The 25,371-nt window shown below is 56.2% G+C and overlaps 1 protein-coding gene across 1 annotated transcript in view; it reads left to right on the top strand.

The window, feature by feature from the left end:
• Myo7a (myosin VIIA) overlaps nt 1-25,371 on the top strand; it is a 71,540-nt gene that overhangs the window by 34,929 nt on the left and 11,240 nt on the right. The window contains 25 exon segments of the mRNA XM_037197315.1: nt 1,065-1,202; nt 3,047-3,205; nt 3,465-3,557; nt 5,380-5,474; nt 6,544-6,628; nt 7,137-7,355; nt 7,739-7,846; nt 9,082-9,291; nt 9,432-9,635; nt 9,872-10,048; nt 10,398-10,487; nt 11,568-11,695; nt 13,026-13,152; nt 13,784-13,903; nt 14,258-14,431; nt 15,169-15,396; nt 16,629-16,799; nt 19,085-19,202; nt 19,874-20,000; nt 20,435-20,718; nt 21,470-21,660; nt 22,128-22,252; nt 22,637-22,794; nt 23,679-23,708; nt 23,711-23,831. Of these exon segments, the coding sequence (XP_037053210.1) occupies nt 1,065-1,202; nt 3,047-3,205; nt 3,465-3,557; nt 5,380-5,474; nt 6,544-6,628; nt 7,137-7,355; nt 7,739-7,846; nt 9,082-9,291; nt 9,432-9,635; nt 9,872-10,048; nt 10,398-10,487; nt 11,568-11,695; nt 13,026-13,152; nt 13,784-13,903; nt 14,258-14,431; nt 15,169-15,396; nt 16,629-16,799; nt 19,085-19,202; nt 19,874-20,000; nt 20,435-20,718; nt 21,470-21,660; nt 22,128-22,252; nt 22,637-22,794; nt 23,679-23,708; nt 23,711-23,831 (3,680 nt within the window).

The raw sequence follows: 25,371 nt of genomic DNA on the forward strand, positions 1-25,371 counted from the left end.
ATGTATACATGTATGCCTTAGCGACGTAAATGCACCACAATGTATGCAGGAGTCTTCAGAGTCAGAAGAGGCTGTCAGGTCTCCCCAGAGTTTTGATGCTCAAGGATGTGATTGAATTATAACTCTAAAAATGTAAAATCTTACAGTGAAATCAAGTTTGCTAATGAGCTCTCACACAAAAGTGGCCCAGAAAACAGTATCTGGTGGTACTGTGTTCTCTCTGAGTTCTGCATGTTCCAGAAGGTTTATTTCCTGTTTGCTGACCTCAGGTCTTTCCTAGTGCCCCTGCTCCCTACTATTTTAAGTGTTCTGAGGGGTACCGTGTAGGCAGGGGTTGCAGTCACACACACACACACACACACACACACACACACACACACACACACACACACACAATGGCTCATACAGCAGCCAGGAGAACAACATCCTATCTTTGCAGGAAGATTATCCAGGTCACCCACACTGCCTCCAGCCTGTCGCTAATCCTACAAGCAGAGCAGGGGCCGTCATGAGCTGTGCTGGCTCCTCCAAGGCTCCCGGAGGGTGTAGTGACCACCCCAGGGGGCTGCTTATGGCGCTTGAACTCTCCTCCCCATCCTGTTGGAGGGGTAGATGGAATATTCACTTAGGAACCAATGGAGACTCAGCATCCTTTAGTGGTTGGCCTGAGCCGTATATGCGGTTTGAATTTAGGTTTGCTTAAATTCTGCATTTAAGACGACCCCAGCATCCTGAGGATATCAAGTCTAAACTCCTCATTTATACAGGGAGGGCAAAGACTCAGAGATGGGCTGCTCCTGGCCCAGAGTCTCTCAGCTGATGGTGGGGGGGCCCAGAGAGACACTATTGGAGTTCTTAGGGAGCAAAATCTCTGGAGTGGGTGTCCGAGGTCCACGCTCCATCCCGGACCAGGGGTGCCACAGGAAATCCCCAACTACCCATCTACTCAGGCTCTGACCTTGGTGACCTTCCCTGGTGCTTCCCTCCCTTTTGGACAGCTGCTGGAGGGTGGGAGGGGGAAGTCGTGGCCCCTCCCATCACTGTCTGTCTGTCCCCTGCCACAGGGTGCTGAGACCAGGAAGCGCTCGCCTACACTCAGCAGCCAGTTCAAGCGGTCGCTGGAGCTGCTGATGCGCACACTGGGCGCCTGCCAGCCGTTTTTCGTCCGCTGCATCAAACCCAATGAGTTCAAGAAGCCCATGGTGAGCCTTGGAGGGGAAGTGGCGGGAGGTGGGGGCGAGACGGTCGGAGTAGGTGGGTAATGCAAGGTCTTGTCCTCTCTCGGGACCAGGTGGCTTATAAAAGAAGGTCTCAAGTTGCTGGGGTCCCAGGGGCTCCGCTCCACAGTCATGCCATCCTGCCTTTGCTACCTCCCAGCGAGTGGTTGCTCATACGTCATGCACTGCCCTGTGCCTCAGTTTCTTTGAGAAAGAAAACAGGTGCCGCACAGCCACCTCTTCCCTGAGATCATGTCTGAAGATTGCCGGGTGCCTATTAAGTGCTTAGTAAAATAGCAATGTGGCTCACTGCTGCCGCCCCTCCTTTGAAAGTTCTCCCTCTTCTAGTTTAGCGTTCACCCCCTTCGGGAAGTCCCTCCGGACTCCTTTGCCTGGAGGTCCCTCTTGTTGACTGTTAGTGACAGCACTGTTAGTCCTTCCCTAGGCGGGGTACAGCCCCCTTCAGCACGCTGTCTATAAGGAAGCGACAGTCAGTGAAGAATTAGAATTGTCTCATGGAGGCTCCAAGATATGGAGGGGCTTAAGTCCCACAGGCTCCCTGGCCAGTGCAGGCGCAGAGAGGTATTGTTTATCCAGAAAAGGAGAGAGGGCCAGGGGAAGCTGGGGGTGGGACTCGGGGAGGGAGGGAAGGCTGGGGAAAGTGGCCCAGAGGGAGAGGAAATGGCTGCGGAAGCTGGCCTTCCGCACACACTGTCCCCGCCAGGAAATCATGTCCCAGAGTGGGTGAGTCCTGTCCCCTCCAGACCTCGGGTCCCCCTCTGGAGCAGGGCGGGCAGGATGCCAGGGCTGGGCGGTGGCTCCCCGGGACCTTTTCCTAGCCAGGCCTTTTGGTGTCTGTGGCCTCCCCCCCCCTTCTCAGTCGCCTCCTCACCTGCCTCTCTGTCTCCTGCTTCCCACTGTCTCCCACCACCCTTTCACCACACTGATAAAGACACCACTGGTGCTCTTTTGAGATATGATCTCTCGATGTAGCCCTACCTGGCCTAGAGCTTGCTATATAGATCAGCAACTGGGATGTAGGCTCTCACAGGGATCCACCTGCCTCTGTCTCCTGAGTGTCGGGGTAAAAGGCGTGCACCACCACTGCCCACCTTGGGATTATTCTTAAAGCAAATCTTGCCCCATATGCCACCTCTGCAAACCCTCCCTGGCTCCTGCCACTTACGGGACGAGGCCCAGACTCCTAGCCTGCTCTCAGAAGGCCCCTGGGTCCGCTCTCTCCATATTCTTTCCATCTGAACCCCAGCTATAGTTCTGCCCTGGAGCCATCGACTACCGTGTGCCAGTTTGAAAAAACACGCCTCTTCCTAAAGGCACTTCCTAAGGCCAGCCCCTGGAGTGTGGTTTAAATAACCGTGCATCTGTGGTGGAAGCCACATGAAGGGCAGTTCCACGGAGTACCCACCTCCTGGCAGCCTGCACTGTGCCCTGGCCTAGGCTCTTCAGCCCCTTCCACGGTCCCCACAGCAGGTCTTGCACTTTCAAGCTTCTATCCCTTCCCACATGCTCACTCTCCTCCAGTCTTGGAAGACCCTTCCCTCAGCATCCATGGAGCCTCTTGTGTCTCCCAAGGGACGCAAACCTACGTCTTTTCTGTGATCTGCTCCTAGAGCACATGGGTGTCTTGCCGGCAGGCCCTCACTTCATGCTGCCCCCTGGGTTTGACTGACAGTCCTGGGCTCCTGCCTGGCTTTGCTCCCCATGATCCCAGAAGCCTCGTGTCTCTCTGTCTGTGCTGATCAGCCACAGAGCAGGGCTTGGATCCCAGTCTTGGCCTTGCCCTGATGCCTTTGGTTCCGGCCCGGCAGCTCTTCGACCGACACCTGTGTGTACGGCAGCTGCGATATTCAGGCATGATGGAGACGATCCGCATCCGGCGTGCGGGCTACCCCATCCGCTACAGCTTTGTGGAGTTTGTGGAGCGCTACCGTGTGCTGCTACCCGGAGTGAAGCCCGCATACAAGCAGGTACAAGGTCGGGTACCCCCACAGGGGAGAGGACCCCAGTCCCATCAGGTACTGCTGTGGGGATGGGGCAGATAGAAGGACATATTTGAAGACCTCGGCTGCCATGGTGGTTGAGGAGAAAACAGATGTCCACAGAAGGCAGGGTCGGGCTGGGTCAATCACATAGCCAGGCAGGGACAGACATGACCCCCAGTCTTGAGAAGGACCCTTGGGGGCCTTTCTGTTGGTTATACTGCCAGTATCTTTGTCTTCCACCCAGGGTGACCTCCGAGGGACATGCCAGCGCATGGCCGAGGCTGTGCTGGGCACACACGATGACTGGCAGATCGGCAAAACCAAGATCTTTCTGAAGGTGAGCGCACTCTGTCCTGGCTGCCACGGCTGTGCCATGTCCAGAGCCCTCCCCACACATGGGATGTTTCTGAGGGTGTTACAGGGTATCTTGACGGATGTGTGAGCATTAGAGATAATTAATGGGGCCAGGTGTGGGCCCTAGGTTAGAGTCAGATGACCAGAGGTGGGTTGCCTTGTCAGACCCGTGCCAGGGACTCAAACCCTGGCCTGTGGTTCTTAGCCTGGGGGCTGAGGACAAGTCTCTGAGTATTTCTGCCTACTCTTCTGTCTGTGACAGGCTGGGCCTGGGGTGGTCTAGAGTGGACCTCAGGTCCCTTCTTGTGGTTTTCTGCAGGCAGGGTTCAGGAGGGTCAGCTGTGCACTGTCGTCTAGGGCTCTGTCTCAGCACCAGGTCCGGCTAGAGTTCCTGGCTCCCACAGCCTCCTAGGCAATGGTGAGAGAGAGCAAGACCTGGGCCTGAGCAGTCGCGGCCCTGGAGAGCCTCTGCGTGGGGACAGTGTGCGCTTCCCTATTTCTATTTCCTCTGTTCTGGTGACAGCAGGGCCCCTCCTCTGTGGGGGCAGGGCTGAATGCAGGACAGCTGGGAGAAGAACAGGGAGGAAGCAGCCTTAGTGGGGTCTTGTTGGGGGGGTCTAGCTAACTCCCCTCGGTGAGGGCTTTGAGTCAGCCTCTGTGTCCCTCATGTCCTTGTTTCTGCATTGGGAAACATGTTTGTGTCCCCTCTGGTTCCTGGCAGCTGGCTGGAGAGTGAGTTCTGTGTGTCAGGTCTCCCTCCCACTGCCTGCCTGCTAGTAGTGTGGGATAGGAAGTCTCGTGCCCAATTCACAGAGAGAAGTGAGTGACTGAAGTCAGACTCAGGGATGCAGGGAACAGACTACTGACCTGGGATGGTCAAGTGCCAGGCATGTGTTGGCAGAGAGAACAGACGGAGTCATGATGTCATCTAGCACCAGAAGAATCAGAGGGACCCCATTGTCCCCATGGTCACCCATCTGTACTCTTTAAGAATACTTCAAGAGCCTGCATGTCCCATCCCAGCCATCCATTCATCCATCCACCCATCTGTCCATTCATCCGTTCACTGAGAAGGCCATAGCTGAGTCTCACCCTGTGTCTGTGATTATTAGACAGATGTTTATCTTCCCCTTGTGAGACTCAAAGGCCAGGCTTCCAATTAAGGATACAACGGCCTGATCTTCTGTGGCTCGGCCACACCACCTAGCACTATGCCTACCCATGGACCATTCCATCTATATATGTATGGATGAACCAATGACGTTTCAGCTTTCATCCGACAGGCAGGAGGACTGGGCTTGGAAATGAGGAGAAGGGCTGGAGACGTCAGTGGGGCCTGGAGTGGTCTTGAGTGCCAGGGCGAGGCATATGCCGTAGCGTATGTTTGGAAGGTCATAGGAAGGTTGTCCGACTCGTGTGAGAGGAGAGGGTCAGAGGAAAATGATAGACACCAGGAGAGTCCTGGTAAGGAGCGTGCCACCAAGATTCTGGAGAGAAAAGATTACAGGGTCCAGGGCTGAAATGGTGACGGGGAAGCCAGGATGTGATGTTGTTGAGTCTTGTCCCCCAGTCTAGTGAAATGAGATCCCCCTGGCTCCTCTGGTCCCCTCCCCCCCCCCCCCCCCGGCCTCTGGGGGATGGCCATAATCTCTGGTGGCTGTAGGATTTCACTGTACAGGTCCCAGCAGGGTTAGGAGCCTGAGGTTCACAGAGCCCTAAGCCTGAGTTATAATAGAAGGAAGGCAGGTCCTACCTGGACTGAGCAGGTAGTCTTGGGGACATTGCTCAGGAGCTCTGCCTTTCAGGACCACCACGACATGTTGCTGGAGGTGGAGAGGGACAAGGCCATCACAGACAGAGTCATCCTCCTCCAGAAGGTCATCCGGGGCTTCAAAGACAGGTCTGTGTCAACAGCTTCTGCTCCCTTAGCACCCTCACTGGGAATGCGCTTGGCTCGCCTCTGCTCCCACATGGACACAGGAACAAACGTGTATTCCCATGGTGCACACACAGAAGCCATCACACACATGCATGGCATGCAGACGTGATCATCCAGAAACACAGGTTTGTACAAGGTTTATGAAGCTCTACCGTGGCACATAAACCAGACCACACAGTAGCTGGTCCCTCCTGCACTAATGGAGGCAGGAGGAGCATCCATCAATATTTTATAAGTTACAGGGTGTAGTTCATATTCTACATTAAGGGCATGCATAGACCTGTGATGGTCCACGCATAGGCAAGACCAATTCTAGAGTGCGGTTCAGGTGTGACAGAGACCCACAGTCTGCCTCCTCTGCAGTTCATCTGGTCCCTTCCTCCCTCCCTTCCTCCTTCTCTAGCAGCCTCTTCCCCTTCCCCTTCCTTTCCTTGGGTTCTCGACACCATCCACCCACATGAGCATGCTGGCCCCGGAGTGCTGGCTTGTGCCATGACATGTCCGCCCTTCCCTCCTGTGTTTGATTATTCCCCGCAAACACGTGCTGTTGCTGTGTGGCCTCTGTCCCCATCAAGCCAGAGGTGACTGGTGTCTGAGAAGCAGCCTACTGTGTGCAGGAGAATAGCACCGGGCTCTTCAGAGGCAGGCGGCGCATGGGGCTCTGGTTGCAGCCTCCCAGGTCTCAGCATCCTCACCTACAAAGTGAAGGAGTCGGACAATTAAAAGGTCTCCCTCTTTCACGTTATCTCATTATGGATTTGGCCACACATCCACTCTCTCAACAAGCATCTTTTTCTGTTTTAAAGGCCCCATGTGCTAAGCTTACCAGGCAGGAAGGATAGGCATGATGCCTCATCTCTTTCAGTTTGGTAGCGCTGTGGTACAGAGAGGTTCTGTGCCTCACCCAAGATCCCATAGCTTGGCGATCACAGGACAGGGCTCAGTGTGCTGTCCAGGCACACCTGGGCCCTGGCTGACTCTGGCCACCAGCTGCTTGCTCTGGAGTCACCCATCACTGCCTCCCCTTCAGGTCCAACTTCCTGAAACTGAAGAGTGCCGCCACACTGATCCAGAGGCACTGGCGGGGCCACTACTGTAGAAGGAACTATGAGCTGGTAAGCCCCCCTCCCCCAGATCCTACTGGCCTTGCCGTGGAAGGGCTGTGTTACCTTGGTAACAGGACTTGACCTGAATCCAGGGATGCCCCAGCCACCCCCCCCCCTTTCCCTTCAGTCAGAGCCCTGGCCTAGCTGTAGGGGCTCTCTCCGTGGTTTTTTATTATTTTATTTTCTTTTGAGCTTTTCTCCTGGAATATTTTGGTGGGTTAAAGCATGATGAGACTGAGACCCCTGCAAGATCCAGGAGAGGCCTGGTCACATGCAGCTCTGGAACAGCTGGCTGCAGCCTGGACTTGGTTTAGGGAGGTGGGCTAAAAAGGACACTGGCTAATTCAGACTGGAGTTCCTGGAAGGAGGCTGGCCTCACTGTGGGACCCTGTTTGATTGACACAGGCACCTTGGTGGGTCCAGTCTGATGGAGGCTTGTTGTGCACTGGATGTTGCTGCTGGCTTCATGCATCTGGGCTGGAGCTCAGGTCTGAGCATGGCTTGCTGTCCTTTGCAGATGCGTCTTGGCTTCCTGCGGCTGCAGGCCCTGCACCGCTCCCGGAAGCTGCACCAGCAGTACCGCTTGGCCAGACAGCGCATAATCAAGTTCCAGGCCCGCTGCCGAGCCTACCTGGTGCGCAAGGCCTTCCGCCACCGCCTCTGGGCAGTGATCACCGTGCAGGCCTATGCCCGAGGCATGATCGCCCGCCGGCTACACCGGCGCCTCCGGGCCGAGGTGAGGGGTTTCCTGAGCCCCAAGAGTGGGTGGCTTGTAGGTGCGTGCTGCCCCACGCAGGTGTCTCCCCACCCCTGTCCTGGTGCTGGCTGAGGAAGTCAAAGCCAGAAGGGAGACTTTTGACTCTGCCTGATCTCGGGATGGACCAGAGACTGAGGCCCAGGTCCCTGATGAATTTTAAGGAGTCGAGGCATAATCTGGTCCGGAGCCGGGATCCACAGAGCCCCACCCATGTGTGATCTGGAGACCAACTCAGCAGCCTTGTCTCTCTTTTGGGAAATTCACCCTCCATTTCAGAGCTTAGGGGCGATGGGGGTGGGGTGAGGCAGGGCTGTGACAAAGGTTACCCGTTTTTATGTCTGCGCCGCTGCCTCTTTGCTCAGTACCGGCGGCGCCTTGAGGCGGAAAAGATGCGGCTGGCAGAGGAAGAGAAGCTCCGGAAGGAGATGAGTGCCAAGAAAGCCAAGGAGGAGGCGGAGCGGAAGCATCAGGTGAGCCTGGACCTCCGAGCTGTCCTGGGTGCCGGTTCTGCACTCCGACTCCACACTTCTTCTCACCTGTCCCTGCTACCTTCCTCCCGCCTAGGAGACACTTCTAGCTCCCTCAGCACACAGCAGCTCAACTCTCCCGTGGGGTTTGCCTTGTGGCTGGAGTCAGAGGGCTGTGCCCACAGCACCTTCCTGGTTAGGGGTGACACCCAGGGCAAAGGCCTGACGAGGGAGCGACCAGGGTCATGTAGCCCGACACAAGGCTCCCAGCCACACGCGCCACTGAACACTGAAGTGTGGCTTGTCTAAAAGCCACGGCTAAAATTGGGAGGTGCACACAATGTTATGAAGACGTGGCTGAAGAGGGGAGGGTGTAAGGTACTCATGTTATTTTTATATTGGTTACATGCTAAGTTGGTATTTGGCAAGCATGGCCCAAATCATTAAAACATTATTAATATTGGTTTTATACATCATTATCATTATTGTTTTTCTTTTTAAACATGGCTCACAGTAATCTTTTGGTCAACTCTCATACAGTTCCTAGCCCCGTGGCCCAGGAGTTTCTGTGGCCTGGAGACAGGGGAGGATGTGGAGGCAGGGGAGGGCATGGAGGGTGGGTGGGGGGGGGGGGGGAGGGGGCAGGAGACAGGGGGGGCATGGGAGAGTGGGAGGGCATGGAGACAGGGAGGGCATGGAGGGGGAGGGGTGCTGAGATGGCGGACATGGAGACAGGGGAGGGCATGGAGACAGGGGAGGATGTGGACAGGACAGGGGAGGATGTGGAGCAGGGGGGGGGGGCAGGGGAGGGTGGAGACAGGGAGGATGGAGAGGGGGCATGGGACGGGAGGATGCATGGAGAGCAGGGGAGGGCATGGAGAGGAGAAGTGCTGAGAGGAGGATGTTCTTCTGGAGACCAGGGGGGGGAGGGCGTGGAGACGGGGGGGTAGAAAGGGAGGGTGGAGACAGGGGAGGGCATGGAGACAGGGGAGGATGTGGAGGTAAGGGAGGGCATAGAGACAGGTGGGCATGGAGGCAGAGGTGGGCTGGAGGGGAGTGGAGGGGGTTTTCTGGCCAGGGGTGCTGGACATCTGTCTGGCACAGATGGGTGTTGTGAACATACTCATCGTCCCCTGTGTCAGGATCCTGCTGGTCTCTTGGTCTCCCTGAGGACAGCTGTTCTCTGAGGCCATGCTGCTGGGTGCTGGCTTACTTCTTCCGCATCACCCCACCTTCAGGAGCGTCTGGCCCAGCTAGCCCGTGAGGACGCAGAGCGGGAGCTGAAGGAGAAGGAGGAGGCTCGGAGGAAGAAGGAGCTGCTGGAGCAGATGGAGAAGGCCCGCCACGAGCCCATCAACCACTCAGATATGGTGGACAAGATGTTTGGCTTCCTGGGGACTTCAGGTGGCCTGCCAGGCCAGGAGGGCCAGGCACCTAGTGGCTTTGAGGTACTAGGGCTTTGGGGTAGGATTTCCCGAGGCATCAAATGCTGGTCTGCAGGGAAGGAACGGAGACAGCAGTCTAGCTGCCTCTGCTCCGGCCCTGCTGGCTAGAGAGCCCAGCCTAATAGCTGGGATCCAACCCCCAGGACCTGGAGCGAGGGCGGAGGGAGATGGTGGAAGAGGACCTGGATGCAGCCCTGCCCCTGCCTGATGAGGACGAGGAGGACCTTTCTGAGTACAAATTCGCCAAATTTGCTGCCACCTACTTCCAGGGCACGACCACGCACTCCTATACCCGGAGGCCTCTCAAGCAGCCACTGCTCTACCATGATGATGAGGGTGACCAGCTGGTGAGGCTGCCTGTGGCCGGGTCACTGCTCACAGGGCTGGGCTGGGGTGGATAGAGGCTACCCTTGGTGGTGGCCAAAGTCTGACAGCCTTTGGCCCAGCACCCAGCCTGGGGTCAGTCCACCCTGCAGGGGTCTATCTGTGTCTCCAGCTTCCTTGCCAAGGCTAGGCCCTTTCTATGGCTTGAACCAGGGCCTCTGTCCTCTCTGGCTGTCTTACATGTGTGCTCCATCCTCAGGCGGCACTGGCTGTCTGGATCACCATCCTCCGGTTCATGGGGGACCTCCCAGAGCCTAAATACCACACAGCCATGAGTGACGGCAGCGAGAAGATCCCTGTGATGACTAAGATCTATGAGACCTTAGGCAAGAAGACATACAAGAGGGAGCTGCAGGCCCTGCAGGGCGAGGGCGAGGTGAGGCCCAGGTGCCCCCAGCTGGCAACTGTCTTGGGCTAGTGGGGATGATGTCCACGTTGCCAGCCTTGGGGAATCAGCAGAAAGTGTCTCTGCCTCATCCCTGCCCCAGTCCCTGGCCCTCCTCCATCTACTTGTAGGAATTATGTGTAATAGTTTGCCAACTGTAAAGTGCTCATCATCTCAGTGGGGGTGAGGGTAGAGAGCGGCTTGCACCTGGTGAGCATCTGTATGAAACACACACACACACACACACACACACACACACACACACACACACACACATGCGCATGCACACATCCCATAGCCCCACTGTCCAGAGGTCACATCCTTGCTTTCTGTCACACAGGCCCAGCTCCCTGAGGGGCAGAAGAAAAGCAGTGTGAGACACAAATTGGTGCACTTGACTCTGAAGAAGAAGTCCAAACTCACGGAAGAGGTAAGAACAGACCTCAGGGCCTGGTGGCCCTTCAGGGCTTCTTTGGGTAGCCAGACTGGGGGCCCTGGGAGTGGGATCAGGAGGAGGAGTGGATGGTGCCTTTCTCCTCGGCACAGCACAGTGTTGGAGCAATCATTGGACAAGAATGCATGGAAAAGCTTGGGGTAGGGGCTCCCCGGGCAGGAGAAAGAATGAGGAGGAGCCAAGCACACATATAACCAGAAGGCATCTTCTTGCTAACACAAGCACCATGCATTTCATTCCAGGACTTCTCAGCCTGGGGGCAGATTTCTGTGATAGTCTTCTCAGTTTTGGTACTGCCATCCATCAGTCCATCCCTCACCTTCTGAGGCTACCAAGGCCTTGTACCAGGGGCTGACTAGCCTGGGGGAGCTGGGACAGACAGACATGGGCTCGGTAGATGTGAGGACCTTGCATGCCCCTCTGTCTATGATGGAGGTTCTCTCACTGCATCCGAGTGCAATGTGGGGCTGCTTCCTGAGGCTGTGTGAGGCCGGAAGAAACATACATCTCCTGAGAACCACATCTGAGGCTGGCCATGTCAGGGCCAGGGGCCTTGGTTACCAGGTGGTTGTAAACCAGGGTGTACTTTGGTGCCATGGTTGTGAGATGGTGGATCCAATCAGAGTCAGGATATGGGACATATCCTGGCTGAAAAGGTTTCCCTAGGGTGGGAACTGAGGTTCAGGGGGCCAAGAGGTCACGGAGGAGAATTTATCCTTGAAGCAGGTGGCATCAGCCTGCTGATCCCAGCGTGTAGTCTAGTTCTCAGTCTTTAGGGATGCGGACAGGCTCAGTGGCCATCCTCGCATCCACTTGCTCCCTGTGGGGTACCTGTCAGGGGCGGCACCCCATCTGAACATCTGGCTGCTCCCTGTGGGGTACCTGGCAGGGGCGGCACCCCGTCTGTACATCTGGCTGCTCCCTGTGGGGTACCTGGCAGGGGCGGCACCCCGTCTGTACATCTGGCTGCTCCCTGTGGGGTACCTGGCAGGGGCGGCACCCTGTCTGTACATCTGGCTGCTCCCTGTTCTACCCAAGCCTGTCTCCGCGGCCTAGGTGACCAAGAGGCTGCACGATGGGGAATCCACAGTGCAGGGCAACAGCATGCTGGAGGACCGGCCCACCTCAAACCTGGAGAAGCTGCACTTCATCATCGGCAATGGCATCCTGCGGCCTGCACTGCGGTCAGTACCCGACGGGCAAAGGGCTGCTGTGGCTGGGCACCTCTAGGCAGGGTCTTGTGGGGAGGGCGGGTCTCAAGGTAGCTGGTAATGGCTCCATCACTTTAGACACAGATTAAGCAAAAGGGCCTAGTTTAGCTGTTGCGGGTTAGTCATGTGACCCTAACCTGTCTCTGCCATCTTTCTACGCCTTATCTGTAAAGGTGGAGAAGGCACGGTGTTTGGGGGGAGGCAGGGCTGTGAGGCAGTGAACGGAATAGCTGTCCGTAACTGGTAGCTGTGGTCATCACGGCCCCACGTGAGCTTCCTGCTCTAACCCCCTTGCTGCTGGCTCTCCTTCCGTGCAGCCGGCCCAGACCAAGGTCGGGGTTACCGTGGGGAGCACGTCTTCTGTCTGTTGGTTGGATGGGGTCAGGCCAGAGATCCCGGCACAGGGTTCCCAGGGCAAGATGGGACCCTGAGGAGCCATGCCAGTTTGACTTACAGGCCCGATTGTTATCTGAGGGCTGCCTGTCTGCTTTGGATATTTAAAATGGCCCTTGTTTTAGGAAGTGATTTGGGTCATGGGCAGAACGTGTGTATGTGTCTGTGTTATTTTGTCATGATGAAGGGATGGCAACTTGAAATTTTGTTGGTTCGTGAACTCTCAAAATTGAGAAGCTACTGAATTGGACAATCCTGCCCCCTATCTGGCACTGTCCTCATAGAAGAGGAGCAGTGAACACCTCTGGTAGTCACCACATCACCGTGTGTGTGTGTGTGTGTGTGTGTGTGTGTGTGTGTGTGTGTGTCTGTCTGTCTGTCTGTCTGTCTGTGTCTGTCTGTCTGTCTGTCTGTGTCCTAGGTAAGCTCTTTCGGAGCTCAAAGCTCCCAGGATAGAGGAAATGCTGCTAAGAGCAGATGTTTTTGGCTCAGAACAAATGTGATCCATGCCTCTTTAGTAGTCAGTACTGGAGAGATGTGTCCGGAGAGTCAGTCTCCGCTCATGACCCTGAGACACTCCCAAGTGCCTGGCTTGTTTCTGTTGTGTCAGTCTGTGGGGGCCCCTGCTCAGGCTACCTCAGTGGCTGGGGGCTAGGCAGGGCCAGGCTGGTACTTCTTACTTGAACTTGTATTAGGATACAGGTTACTTTGCGGATGGCGAACCCCATCAGGAGCTTTTGCTAGATCTGGGCCAGGCCTTATTCCTGATGACTCCCAAATTGAAAGAGCCTGTGCCCAGCCTTCCCACTTGGCCCACCTCTGTCTCCTGGCAAGCCTCGGGCTGGATGGTGGGAACATCTGTGATGTGGAGGGGTGACAGGGTATCACTCTGAGGCACTGTCCCTACCAGGGATGAGATTTACTGCCAGATCAGCAAGCAGCTCACACACAACCCATCCAAGAGCAGCTACGCCAGGGGCTGGATCCTCGTGTCTCTCTGCGTGGGCTGCTTCGCCCCCTCGGAGAAGTTCGTTAAGGTAGGGTGTGATCTGGGGTGGGAAGGGTGCAGGGCTGCTCTATGCTGCGACAGACAGAGCAGGCATGTGGCATGTGCTGTCCCAAAATATTCCTCACGTGAGATTCTAGGACTTCTCCAGTTCTGGAATCCCATGCCCCTCAGAACAGGAAATGCCCACCGTGGGGACAGAGCCCCTCCCAGGTCCCTGAAGGTCTCACACCCCTTGCCCAGCCCCTTCCTCCCAGGTCCCCTTTGCCAGGTGGCCTGCACTTGGCTCTGTCAGCCCTGCTCTGCAGAGGCCAAGTGTGACAGGCATGCGTCCTGAGCATCCTGGACATGGATCTTGGGATAAGCACTTCAGTATCACTCTGTGCCAGGTTCTGGGTGCTAGTTGGGTGCATTGAGGGTGGAGGGAGGTGGGGGAGGCCAAACGGGGCCCTGGAGGAGAGCAGCAGCTGCAATAGAGAATGCAGAAGGCAGGAGAGACGATTGACCACATGGCCTGGCCACCAAGCCGCAGGGCATGCACCAAGGTGGCAGTAGCAGACCTGGGAAAGAGGGCTGCAGCAGGCCCCGGGTGTGCCTGGATGGACGGTGGGCTGCTGCGGTGGCTAGGGTGGAGACTGCCTCATGGGGTCCCCTCTCTGCAGTACCTGCGGAACTTCATCCACGGGGGCCCACCTGGCTATGCCCCGTACTGTGAGGAGCGCCTGAGGAGGACCTTTGTCAATGGAACTCGGACACAGCCACCCAGCTGGCTGGAGCTGCAGGTTGGCAAGACTCACGTGACATGCATGTGGGCACGTGTTCTCTGGCGCCCCAGAAGCACGCTTCATGCGGGATTCTAGGGCTCCTTGAGACTATGAAAGCCCCGAAGTGCCATTGACTCTTTCCGCCTGTCTTATGCCCACGGAACTTAGTCAAGGCCATGCTCCTGCAGTTCTCTCCTCCTAGCCTTGGGTCCCCGGCTCAAGACATCTAAATGTCCCCTCGGGGTGGATACCTGTGACAGATCCAGGTGGTGTCCCTATGGGATGCTGGGGGTGGGGGGTCAGCTCCAACCCCATAGGCAGCCAGAGCATAGAGAGAATGAAGAGGCCACAGATCCCCTTGGTTATTCTCAGGCCACCAAGTCCAAGAAACCCATCATGTTGCCTGTGACCTTCATGGACGGGACCACCAAGACTCTGCTAACGGATTCAGCAACCACGGCCAAGGAGCTGTGCAACGCCCTGGCTGACAAGGTTTCGCTCAAGGACCGCTTTGGCTTCTCCCTCTACATCGCACTGTTTGATAAGGTAAGGTGGACCAAGCCCAGCACAGTACTGTGCTGCCACCTGCTGGCTCCGGTGTTCGCGTGTGGGCCACCAAGCCACCGGGGAATGGAGGCATTACCAGAGTTATGGGAAGGGTGTAAAGCTCTTGGGCATCTGGGTACCCCACGGTCTGAGGTCCAGGCTTGCTCCAACCACAGGTGCCCAGGGGGAGGCACCTTCTCTCGACGCTAAAAAAGGAAAAAGATGGATTGGTGAGCAGGCCACTCTGCTTCCAAGGGTCACACTCACTGCTGTGATGTGTAAGGGGTCTACTCAGCCACTGGTCCTTCCTTTCCACGTTTTCCCAGCTGTGTGAGTTCCTCTGGCTCGGGTGCAGTCTTTTCTGCTGATCTAAAGCCTGGGACTTTGGAGTTTCCTCTGCCACTGGGCAGACTCAGGGACAGGACCTCATGGTCGGGCATAGTTTACCTGGATTTTTCCTCACCCATCGGCTCCTCCAGTGATGGTTTGCTTAACAGCATCCCTCACTCTGAGAAAAAAAGGACTCCCCTGTACACACGCTTGATATTGAGCCTTGAAAGGCCGTCACTGTGCATGCCACATGCTGGCTGAGAACTTGTGCCTGGGATCAGCCTCCCAGGGGACCTAGGACACCTGCCTCCTCTGGACCTTAGGCCTCTGTCTACACTCATGCAGTTGACACAGAGGATGGACCTTGGAAGCCCTTTGATTCTGTGTCTTCTCTCCTCCGCTCACAGGTGTCCTCCCTGGGCAGTGGCAGCGACCACGTCATGGATGCAATCTCCCAGTGTGAGCAGTATGCCAAGGAGCAGGGCGCCCAGGAGCGCAACGCTCCGTGGAGGCTCTTCTTTAGAAAGGAGGTCTTCACACCCTGGCACAACCCCTCAGAGGACAACGTGGCCACCAACCTCATCTACCAGCAGGTGGTGCGAGGGGTCAAGTTTGGGGAGTACAGGTGTGAGAAGGTGAGTGGGGTACGCGGACCTAAGGAAACTATGGCCACCTGTGTGCTCCCCACGGCCTAAGGCTGCTATCTGCTGTCGCTCAGAATGGTCCGATGGCAGTTGGACATTTCCCGGGCTCCTTTTCGATTCAGTGCCACCTAACCTCACGTGAGCTTTGTGGAGAGGGCGCTTGGAAAGCGATCCCGACTCCCAGTGGAAGGGGTCTACGCACTCTGCAGCACAGGCCATGATACTTGTCCTCGCTGGTGGACGCTGATGGACGCACTAGTGGTGTGATCCTTAGTCTAGGAACTGCTCTGAAGGAGAAGATCCTCTCATGTAAACCGGGGCCACGGGTGTGTATAGGTTTAGCTCCTTCTTGGGACAGAACTGGGAGTCTCGGTTTTGAAAATAATGGTGGCGCTGCCAGTACCCGTGGCTCTGCTGGTGACGGCAGGATGGAGATAGACATAGTGTTGATGCTGAGAGTGCTCCTTGTTGGTGATGATGGTGGTGCTGATGCTGATGATGGTGTTTATTGGGTGTTGGTGGCAAAGGTGACTTTGGTGATAATGGTAGTGGTGGTGGTGATGGTGTGCATGTTGATAAGCTAATATCCAGAGTATTTTAAAGCCACCATACTGGCTACAAACTCTCCACTCACTGGGAAATAGAAGTTGCCTACAAGGCTTCTGAGAGCCTCCTCTATCACCCCTGTTCCTATACAGAAACCCCAGGAGCCCAGGGAAGTACTCTGCTCTGCTGGGCACCAGCCTAGGCAGAGAAGGGTCCAGCCCACGCCAGATTCTCCCCTGGCTCTCTGAAGTAGAGCCATGTTGTTACCACACTGAGTCTCCCCAGGGAGATGGTGACAGTGGCGTGCTCCCCATCAGACCATCCCCAGTGTCCTGCTCTCGCAGATAGGCGTTTCTTTTCTTCTAGACTTTCAGCCCAAGTGGCTTTCATGCAGGGCTGAGCTGTAGTGTCTGGCTGTCACCAATAGGTGGTGCTCTCCTTTGCTTGGTTTATGTGCCCCGGACAGAAGCCAACTCTGTGCGGATGCCAAGGGGACCAGGATGGGGCAAGAGTGTGGTTGTGGGCTTCGGGATCTCACAGCTGCCCTGTGCAGAGAAGAACGTGACACACGGAAAGCACAGGGTTCTGAGGGTCAGGGTTCCCAAACTACTGGGGGCATGCCTGGGAGGGGGCCTGGCAGGGCATCCCCAGGGCTCTGACTGAGGCCCCCTCCTCAGGAGGATGACCTGGCTGAGCTGGCCTCCCAGCAGTACTTTGTGGACTATGGTTCTGAGATGATTCTGGAGCGTCTGCTGAGCCTTGTGCCCACTTACATCCCTGACCGCGAGATCACGCCCCTGAAGACTCTTGAGAAGTGGGCACAGCTGGCCATTGCTGCCCACAAGAAGGTAGGAAGAGGGAGGGGCTCAGAGGAGGAGGAGCACTGAGCATCCAAGGCATCACAGTTGGCATCCGATGTCTTCTGCCTGGGAGGTTGCTAGGGTCAGGGCCTCCCGCCCTCACCCCGCCCACTGCCATGGACATCATCTTCTGTCACTCCCTCTGGGCTGGGTACATGGGACACAGAAGGCTCAAAGCTGGTCCTCTGGCCTCTTAAGGGATCCCCAGGGCCATGGATTCTGAGGGTGACCTCTCCAGTTGCGTGCCATGCTGTGCTTTCTGAGTGACCACACAGGGCTGATAACGGGGTTGTCTAGGGACTGTACCCTCCTTTTTCCTAAAAACTACAGTGCCTTTCTGCTCGGGAACTCTGGGAACAGGCTCCTGCCATGCTCCTTGTTTGAAGTCCCAGGCTGTGACCTGATATGGGAAGTTCCCTCTGGAGCTAAGGGGCCTGCAGAAGTAGAGAAAAAGTAGTAGTAGGACATGGGCTGTGGCGAGGCATCCAAGCACCTCTCTCCTCCAAGGCCCGGCCATATCAGAGCAGACTAGGTCTAGCCTAAGCTACTGGAGGTCCCCGTGGATATAGTTTCTCATACCCTACAGATACCCTCTCCCTCACCCCGCTGTCCTGTGGTACCTTCCACCTACCTCTCACTTTCTCTGGTCAGCTCCCTGTAGGCCCTCCTGGTTCTAAGTGCCCCTACAAGGGTTTCCTCCAGGCCTGGCCCTCCATCCTCTGGAGTGTCTCCTTCCTGCATCCCTCCATCTCCCAGGAGAAAAACCTCTTTTCCTTGGCCGTCTCTTCTTGCTTCCTTGACATCCGGCAGGTTATGGAAGCCTGTCCACTTTGCCTCCAGACAGCATCTCTGCCTCCCCGGCTGCCCCAGTATTTAGTTCCAGCAAGGCATGTGTGTGTGTGTGTGTGTGGCTGCTTTGGGTGGTGTGGTAGTAGTCATTTTACTTTGTAGTCAGGCCTTAGGGACACAGTCATGAATGGGACAGACATGTTGTTCTTGCACCCACAGCTGAGTTCTCTTTCCCTGGATCACAGCCCCTCTGAGTGTATGTCCCAGAGCCCCAGGCTCTTCGGCCCTAGACAGACATGAATGTGGATGCTTTCCAGCAGGTGGGAAGAGGCCACACTGCACGTGGGAACCACAGACATTTCCTCGTTGGTGTGGGGCTTGGGGCTGAAGTCAGGGTGCTTGCTGTTGGTCTGGGTTCCCCTGAGGTCCCCCGCGCTTGCTCCTTATTATCCCCTCTGTGGTCACAGGCACTTGAGACTTAATTGCCTCTTCCCATGAGGAAATGGCCTGCTGGGCTAGGGCCCTGTGAGAGAGCCCATGTTAACCACTTCTTACTGACCTTATCTTCCAATGTGCGTCCTGGGATGAGAAGACCTGGACACAAGGATTTAGAGGGGGAGGAAGATCCTGAAGCCATACAGAGAAGTTGCAAGTTGAGGGCCCTCGGCTGCCATGTTTGCTTCCCCTGGACTTGCTGGTGGCTACCCACCTTCTGCTTTGTGGCCGTCTCTCCACACACGAACACACGGTTGTTTCCTGAACACTTTGAGATTAAGTTCGTTGCATCAAACTCTCAGCCAATGCTTACTGTCCTTGGCCTGAGATCACACTGGCCACTCTGTGGGTGTCGGTGAACGATATGTGGTTGGCATAGCATTTTTATCTGGGGCCTGGGTCTCTCTATTGTCAAGGCCATGTGTTCATTTGGATCCCTCGATACTGCTCCAGGACCCTAGAGTTCTTCCAGGAAACGGAATGTTGACGCTTGCTCCGTGACAGGAGAATCGCAGCGGCTCTTGCTGATGGACCTGACCTCCAGGCCCATCCTTCTCTTATTCTCTGACCCTGCTCACTCCTCCTTATCCAGCCTTGTAGAAACCCACTCTTGGGACCTGGCTTTCTGTGCCATGATGCCACATCCTCTCTCTGCTCTCATGCCTCCCCACACAGCAGGTGCCTCCCACTGAGCCTGACTCTGGCCTCCCAGTGGCTCCCCAGAGCCCTTGGCTGGGCCGCAGCATTGGGAAGTCCCTGAGGGCGGCAGTTATGTTGCCCCCACCCCTCACCCCCACCCCCGCCCCTTTGTGCCTGGGACCTGCACAGAAACAGACTTGTAAGAGCTCTGATGCTGGGTGGATAAGGGGAGGCAGTTCAGCAGGGGGGTCTGTGGGCTGATGGGAGCAGAAGCCCCGAACAGGGTTAGCTTGTTCTAGAGCCTGCCCATTGATTGCCCTTTGATCTTTATCCCACTCTGTCCCCTGCAGGGAATTTATGCCCAGAGGAGAACCGACGCCCAGAAGGTCAAAGAGGATGTGGTCAACTATGCCCGCTTCAAGTGGCCCTTGCTCTTCTCCAGGTTTTACGAAGCCTACAAATTCTCAGGTATCTGCCCATCTCTCAGCCCTGGCTGTGACCCCAGCCATGCCAAGGGAGGGTGGTTATCTTTCTGTAGGTGCGTGGTGTTCTGAGGTCCTACTGCTGAGGGACTCTGGGGGGGGGGTGCAGTCGGTAATGACTAGTAGGTGATGCTCATGGCCCCCACTATACATAGAAAAGGGTAGCCAGGTTATAGTAGGGCTGTTCTGTTGGGCTGTTTCCAACAGAGGTTGGGTGGTCGTGGCTGAGCGGAAGTGACTGCAGCTGGTCTGGTTCCCGTGGCCCATCAGCTCTACGTGCCTCTGTGGTCATTGCTGGGCGTGTGCTCCGTGTGAGCCCCGAGCTGATTCTGGGCTCCCCAGAATTGCCAGGTGTCAGAGCCCCAGGCAACCCTGGGGTTCAGGTGTGTGACTTCTCCCCACGTCTCACCTTGGTGCAGGACAGGGACCAGAGGGAGGAAAGGGGACTGAGACCGTCTCTGGAGGCAGCCTTCTCTTCCCACCTCTTCGTGGCTTTTACCTTGTAAGGCAGCCATGGCTAGCCTCGCTCTCCCTCTTTGTAAGCCAGGAATCAGGACCCTCCTGCCAAAGACACCTCCCTGTCGTCATGAGGATTAGGGAGGAGCTGGGCCCAAGATCAGGGAGGCCACCCCTTCAGAGCCTCTGTCACTGTCCCAGGCCCTCCCCTCCCCAAGAGTGACGTCATTGTGGCTGTCAACTGGACGGGTGTCTACTTCGTGGATGAGCAGGAGCAGGTGCTTCTGGAGCTGTCCTTCCCAGAGATCATGGCTGTGTCCAGCAGTAGGTGGGGATGGCCGCCAGGGCCCAGACACAGTAATGGGAGAGAGGGTGCAGCACCTGGGGGTTGGGACACAATCAGTATTACCAATGGGGAGCTTTGCCAGCTGAGAAGCACGCAGAGGATGGTGGGGTTCTGGAATAGCTACTTTCCATGGTGTAGTGCAGTCCAGAGCATCTGTCTGGGGTCAGTGGGAATGCATCTCAGATACGATGAGTGCAGGGAGGACTTCCTGGTGGAAGAGGCATCTAGGCTGAGCCTTCAAGGGTAAATAAGGACATAGATAGTCAATGAGCAGTGCACTGGACCAGAGTGGACACTTCTGGACCAGACCTGACTGTAGTCATGGCTATGTCTGCCTCAGTGGGCCAGGCCTTACCTGGTCAGGGCACTGTCAGGTGTCTGGGCCACTCTGACAGGCTGGCCTTGGTCCCCTTCAGGGAGTGCCGCATCTTGCTCTCACTGGGCTGCTCTGACCTGGGCTGTGCTGCTTGTCACTCAGGCTGGGCAGGGCTGACCCCGGCTGGACCCTGTTCTTCGTGTTGGTCCTGTAGGGGAGCGAAACTGATGGCCCCCAGCTTCACACTGGCCACCATCAAAGGAGACGAGTACACCTTCACATCTAGCAACGCCGAGGACATCCGTGACCTGGTGGTCACCTTTCTGGAGGGACTCCGCAAGAGGTCTAAGTATGTGGTGGCACTACAGGACAACCCCAACCCTGGTGAGTGACCAGTGATGTGGGTGCTCAGAGGTGGTGGGCACGCTGCACAACTGGCCTGACCCTCACCATACGGCGGGTGGCTGGTGCCTTGTTATGATCTTTTCTAGACACCAGGCCCCGGGCAGAGCGGCACACTCTTCCCCGTGGTCCACGGCACACTGCCCCTTCCCCTTCTTCTAGGACTGTAACTTACCTCCTACCAATGGCTCCAAGCCATATGGGGTCCTCCATACCTGAGACTGCAGTGGCACCCCTGCTGAGCAATATGGAGCCCAGACTCGGGGGGGGGGAGGGGCGAGAAACAGCGGTGGCCCCGAGATAGCGCGGTGACAGTGGCAAAGGCTGTGGGAACTTGGGGGTCGGACTCTCCATGCAGCCTGGTCTAGGGAGGACGCATCAGTGAGCAGGACTCTGAGGCAGAGGGCGGAGGAGACCCATGTGCAGCGGCAGGAGAAAGTCCGTGTGTCCAAAACTACAGTTGCATTGGCCTGATTAAAAAAAAAAAAAAAAGGGAGGAGCAAGACCAGAAGTGAGGAGGAAGGAGATGAGCTTTGAGGAGGAGGGGGACCCGCTCTGGTGGCTAGAACTGGCTGTGGGGTTTGCCCGAAGAATATGCCGAGTAGCAGCAGGGATAGAGCCTCAGGGCTTCCGTGAGGAGCGGCTGGTTATAGACCATCAGCCCAAAGGAAGATGTTCCAACCCAGCCCCATTTTTCCACCCCTATGTGGACCTGATCACCCCTGCTTCAAAGCTGGTGAGGAGTCGGGCTTCCTCAGCTTCGCCAAGGGAGACCTCATCATTCTGGACCATGACACCGGCGAGCAGGTCATGAACTCAGGCTGGGCCGGTGGCATCAACGAGAGGACCAAGCAGCGTGGGGACTTCCCCACTGACTGTGTATACGTCATGCCCACCGTCACCCTGCCACCACGGGAGATTGTGGTATGTGACCTGCCCTGGCAGTCTCCCCTGGGCCCTCCTTGCTCTCCTTCTCACGTCTGGTGATGAGAATGAAGGATTAGAACGCACCAATGATTTGTATCTTCTGTGTAGATGGCCCTGGGGTCTTAGGGGACCACAGACTTAATGTATGGGTATCTACCAAACTTTTATCAGTTGAGGAGGGGCCTAGGGGTAGGGTTGGGGGATCATTGTCACTATATCTGAAGGGAAATGGGGCCACAGCTGGGTCGAGGGTCTTTTTTTTTCTGGACCACAGCTCCATGAGACTGGGCTGTTCTGAGTCCAGGATGCTTGAGACACAAGAACTGTAGGCATGGGAAGAAAAGAAAACGAAAAGGCTTGGTGTCTGCCCCCCATGGAGACCAAGTCTCTCTGCCCTGTTCTGGAAGGCTCCAGCTTTACCATATCCCATGGTAGACATGGACTCCCTGTCTCATGCCCCCTAGGCCTTGGTCACCATGACCCCAGACCAGAGGCAGGACGTTGTCCGGCTCTTGCAGCTGCGCACGGCAGAGCCAGAGGTGCGCACCAAGCCCTACACGCTGGAGGAGTTCTCCTATGACTACTTCAGGTGATGTTGGGGGGCGGCAGGTCTGGGGCAAGAACGGCCCACTTTGCGATGCCCCCACCTGTGAGCAGGGCCAGGTCAGGGGCAGCCTAGACAGTTTCTGTTGTCCCAGAATGAGCCCCCCTCGTGTGGTCTCATCTCATCCTTCCTTCCTCTGGGTGGTTCCTGTGCGGCCTGGAGCGGAGGCTGGGCAGGAAGATGGATGCTGTGGCTTTGGGTGCTCAGCTCAGGCTGGGGGTGCCTGGGAGCCGTGCAGAGAGACTCCCAGGAGAGGTGGCATAGGGAAGACATGGGAAAGAGCAAGTGGGGGAGGGGCTCTCACCAACCAGGGCCTCCCTCCAGCTTCCTGTGGTGGGGTGGGTGCTGAGCATCTCTGCACCTGAACAGGCCCCCACCCAAGCACACGCTGAGCCGCGTCATGGTGTCCAAGGCCCGCGGTAAGGACAGGCTGTGGAGTCACACACGAGAACCACTCAAGCAAGCCCTGCTCAAGAAGATCCTGGGCAGTGAGGAGCTCTCCCAGGAAGCCTGCACGGCCTTCATAGATATCCACTGCTGGGTGGGGGCGGGGGCTGCAGGGAGGGCACTTAGGGCGAAGCATGGCAAGACTTTTCTCCACAGAGCTGTCTGGGTCCTGGGGACAGACGGAAGACCCTGTACACGGCAATTCACAGTAGGCAAGGGGCAGCCTCACTCACCACCTCCTCCGATCTTGTCACTCTGTTGAAATACAAGCATTTTGTCCAGTGCTGGGGCAGGCACAGAGACAAAGGTGTGGCCAGAGCCAGCCCCTGGCCTCATCAGGATGCCATGCTGGCCAGAATCTGCGGTCGTGGTGCTGGCCCAGGAAGTGGCCTGACCCAGCCTATAGAGAAGGTTTTCCTGAGGGGGGCGTGGCACACGCAAAGGCCCCGAGGCAAATCAGCAGGGCGATTTCAAGAGCACACGATAATTTAACACATCTGGAGGGCAGATATATGCCGAGGAAAGGTTCCCAGGCCCTGTTCAAAAGCTATGGTTGCTAGAGATATAACTGGGTGGTATAGTGCTTGCCTAGCAGGCCAGGCTCTGGGGTCAATCCCCAGCAACACACACACACACACACACACACACACACACACACACACACACACACTCAAATATACACACAGCACCAGATTAGTCTGTGACCCATGAACAGGGGAGCTGCTGAGCAGGGGAGACACAGTCAGATGGGTGATTGGACAAGGTTTTCTGGCTGCCTTGAACACTTGGGATGTAGGGCTTGAGGAAGGGTGGCCATGATGGGGAGGGGAAGAGAGGTGGTGAGCAGGCCATATCTACTCTGCAACTCAGAGACTTGAGTTCCAGGGTAGAGAGAGTCTGGTCCCCTCCTTCTTAGGCCAGTGTATCCCCTTCAGCCACAAGAACTTCCTTAACCACCTTCCACCTGTACTCAAGTACATGGGTGACTACCCATCCAAAGGACGCGCTCTGTCAATGAGCTCACCGATCAGATCTTTGAGGGGGCACTGAAGGCTGAACCCCTCAAAGATGAGGCCTACGTGCAGATTCTGAAGCAGCTGACTGACAATCACATCAGGTGAGCAGATGCGGGCAGGGACCTCCTGAGGTAGATGAGACTTTCCTCATCAGCCTGGCCTGGGACCCAAGGTCCACCTGTCAAGAACCAAGAATGGGCATTCCTAAGAGTAGTCCTCCAAGTCCGCAGCCCAGCCTTCCCAGTGGCCATTCCCGACATCTGTCCCGACATGGGCTGGGGTGGCTGTCAGCCCATTGGTCCGTCTGGAGAGGCTCCTGGGCTGGGAGCATTGGGCCTACAGGAGACCCCTCCTTCTTCGCTTCTTTACTGGGCCAGCCTGAGGTAGGAGTGAAGAGTCAGACCCAAGCTCACTCAGAGACTATGGAGAGCTCTCCCTGGCTCCCTGGCTCCCTGGCTCAGCCTCATCTTCCACTCTCTGTGAGATGGCGTTGAGGGCTGCAACCCAGGTAGGAGAAAAGTCCTTACCAAGACCAGAAAACAAGATTTATTGGCATATGCTGCAAGATGGTAGGAGAAGACTTCCCAGAGGGGGTCACACCCTAGTGAAAAGCCATCACGCTCTGTCCCAGGGTTGATACAGAGGCCTTCTAACTAAGACAGTCACAATTGCCAGCTTCTTAAGGCGAAGGGGCCGCCTCATGCCTCCAGATCTAATGACTTTGCAAAGACGAACAGCAGCATTGTGAAGGCCCCAGTGCCCGAAGTTAGAACCTGGGAAGGAAGAGTCCCTTTTGCCCACATGCATATGGATAAAAGGCTTTAGTAAGGTCAGGGAGATCTAAGGCTGGAGCAGAGGTAAGTGCTGTGTTTGGGGATCCAGGACTCACGCCATCTCAGGGGTCCAGTTTGAGTAGCCCCTCTCTGGTCCCCTCAGGACTCACAGTGAGGTTTAGCTTACACAGCTGTAGATTCCATAGGAAGGTCATTAGTTGTTGTTTTGTGGTTAGAATTCTGTCAAAATGAGGTCCCAGTGCTGATGGGGGGTTCCTGTGCCTAGAGTTCAGGTAAGGCTCAGGCGGTGGCCCTCTTGAAAGGAGATTTCGTCTTTGAAGAAGTCTCGTAGCCACATAAAGCTAGTTTTTTAAGAGTAAGGACAGTGGTTTGATCGGCAGTGGCTTTGTGTGGGCTACAGTTTAATAAATTGTCAGCTCCCAAAGCATAGATTTAAGGGATGGCAGGTCTTTTGGTTAAAGCCTGTCCAAAAAAGTTGGGACTATCCCAGAGCCTCTGAGGTAAGGCAGTCCAGGTAAGCTATTGAATAACTTGGGTGAAGGGGTCTTGTCATTTGAAAGCAAATCGGAATGGAGGGTCTGGGTGGGTGGGATGAGAAAGGAAATACCCTTAAGGTCTAACACTGTTACCCAGGAGGGGTTGCAGGCTGCCTGTCCCGAGAGAGTGTAAGGACTTGGGAACTATGGTGTGCATTGGGACCACAGCCTCATTTATGGCTCCATTCCTAGGGCAGACTGGGGACCATTCTGTAGGACCCATCTGACTTTAAATGCCGATAGGGGTGTTGCATAATATGTGACAACTTATAAATGGGAGTCTACAAGCCTTTTTTGCACATGAAGCTTTT

This window comes from Peromyscus leucopus, chromosome 1 (genome assembly GCF_004664715.2).
Source record: "Peromyscus leucopus breed LL Stock chromosome 1, UCI_PerLeu_2.1, whole genome shotgun sequence".
NCBI classification, from domain to species: Eukaryota; Metazoa; Chordata; class Mammalia; order Rodentia; family Cricetidae; genus Peromyscus; species Peromyscus leucopus.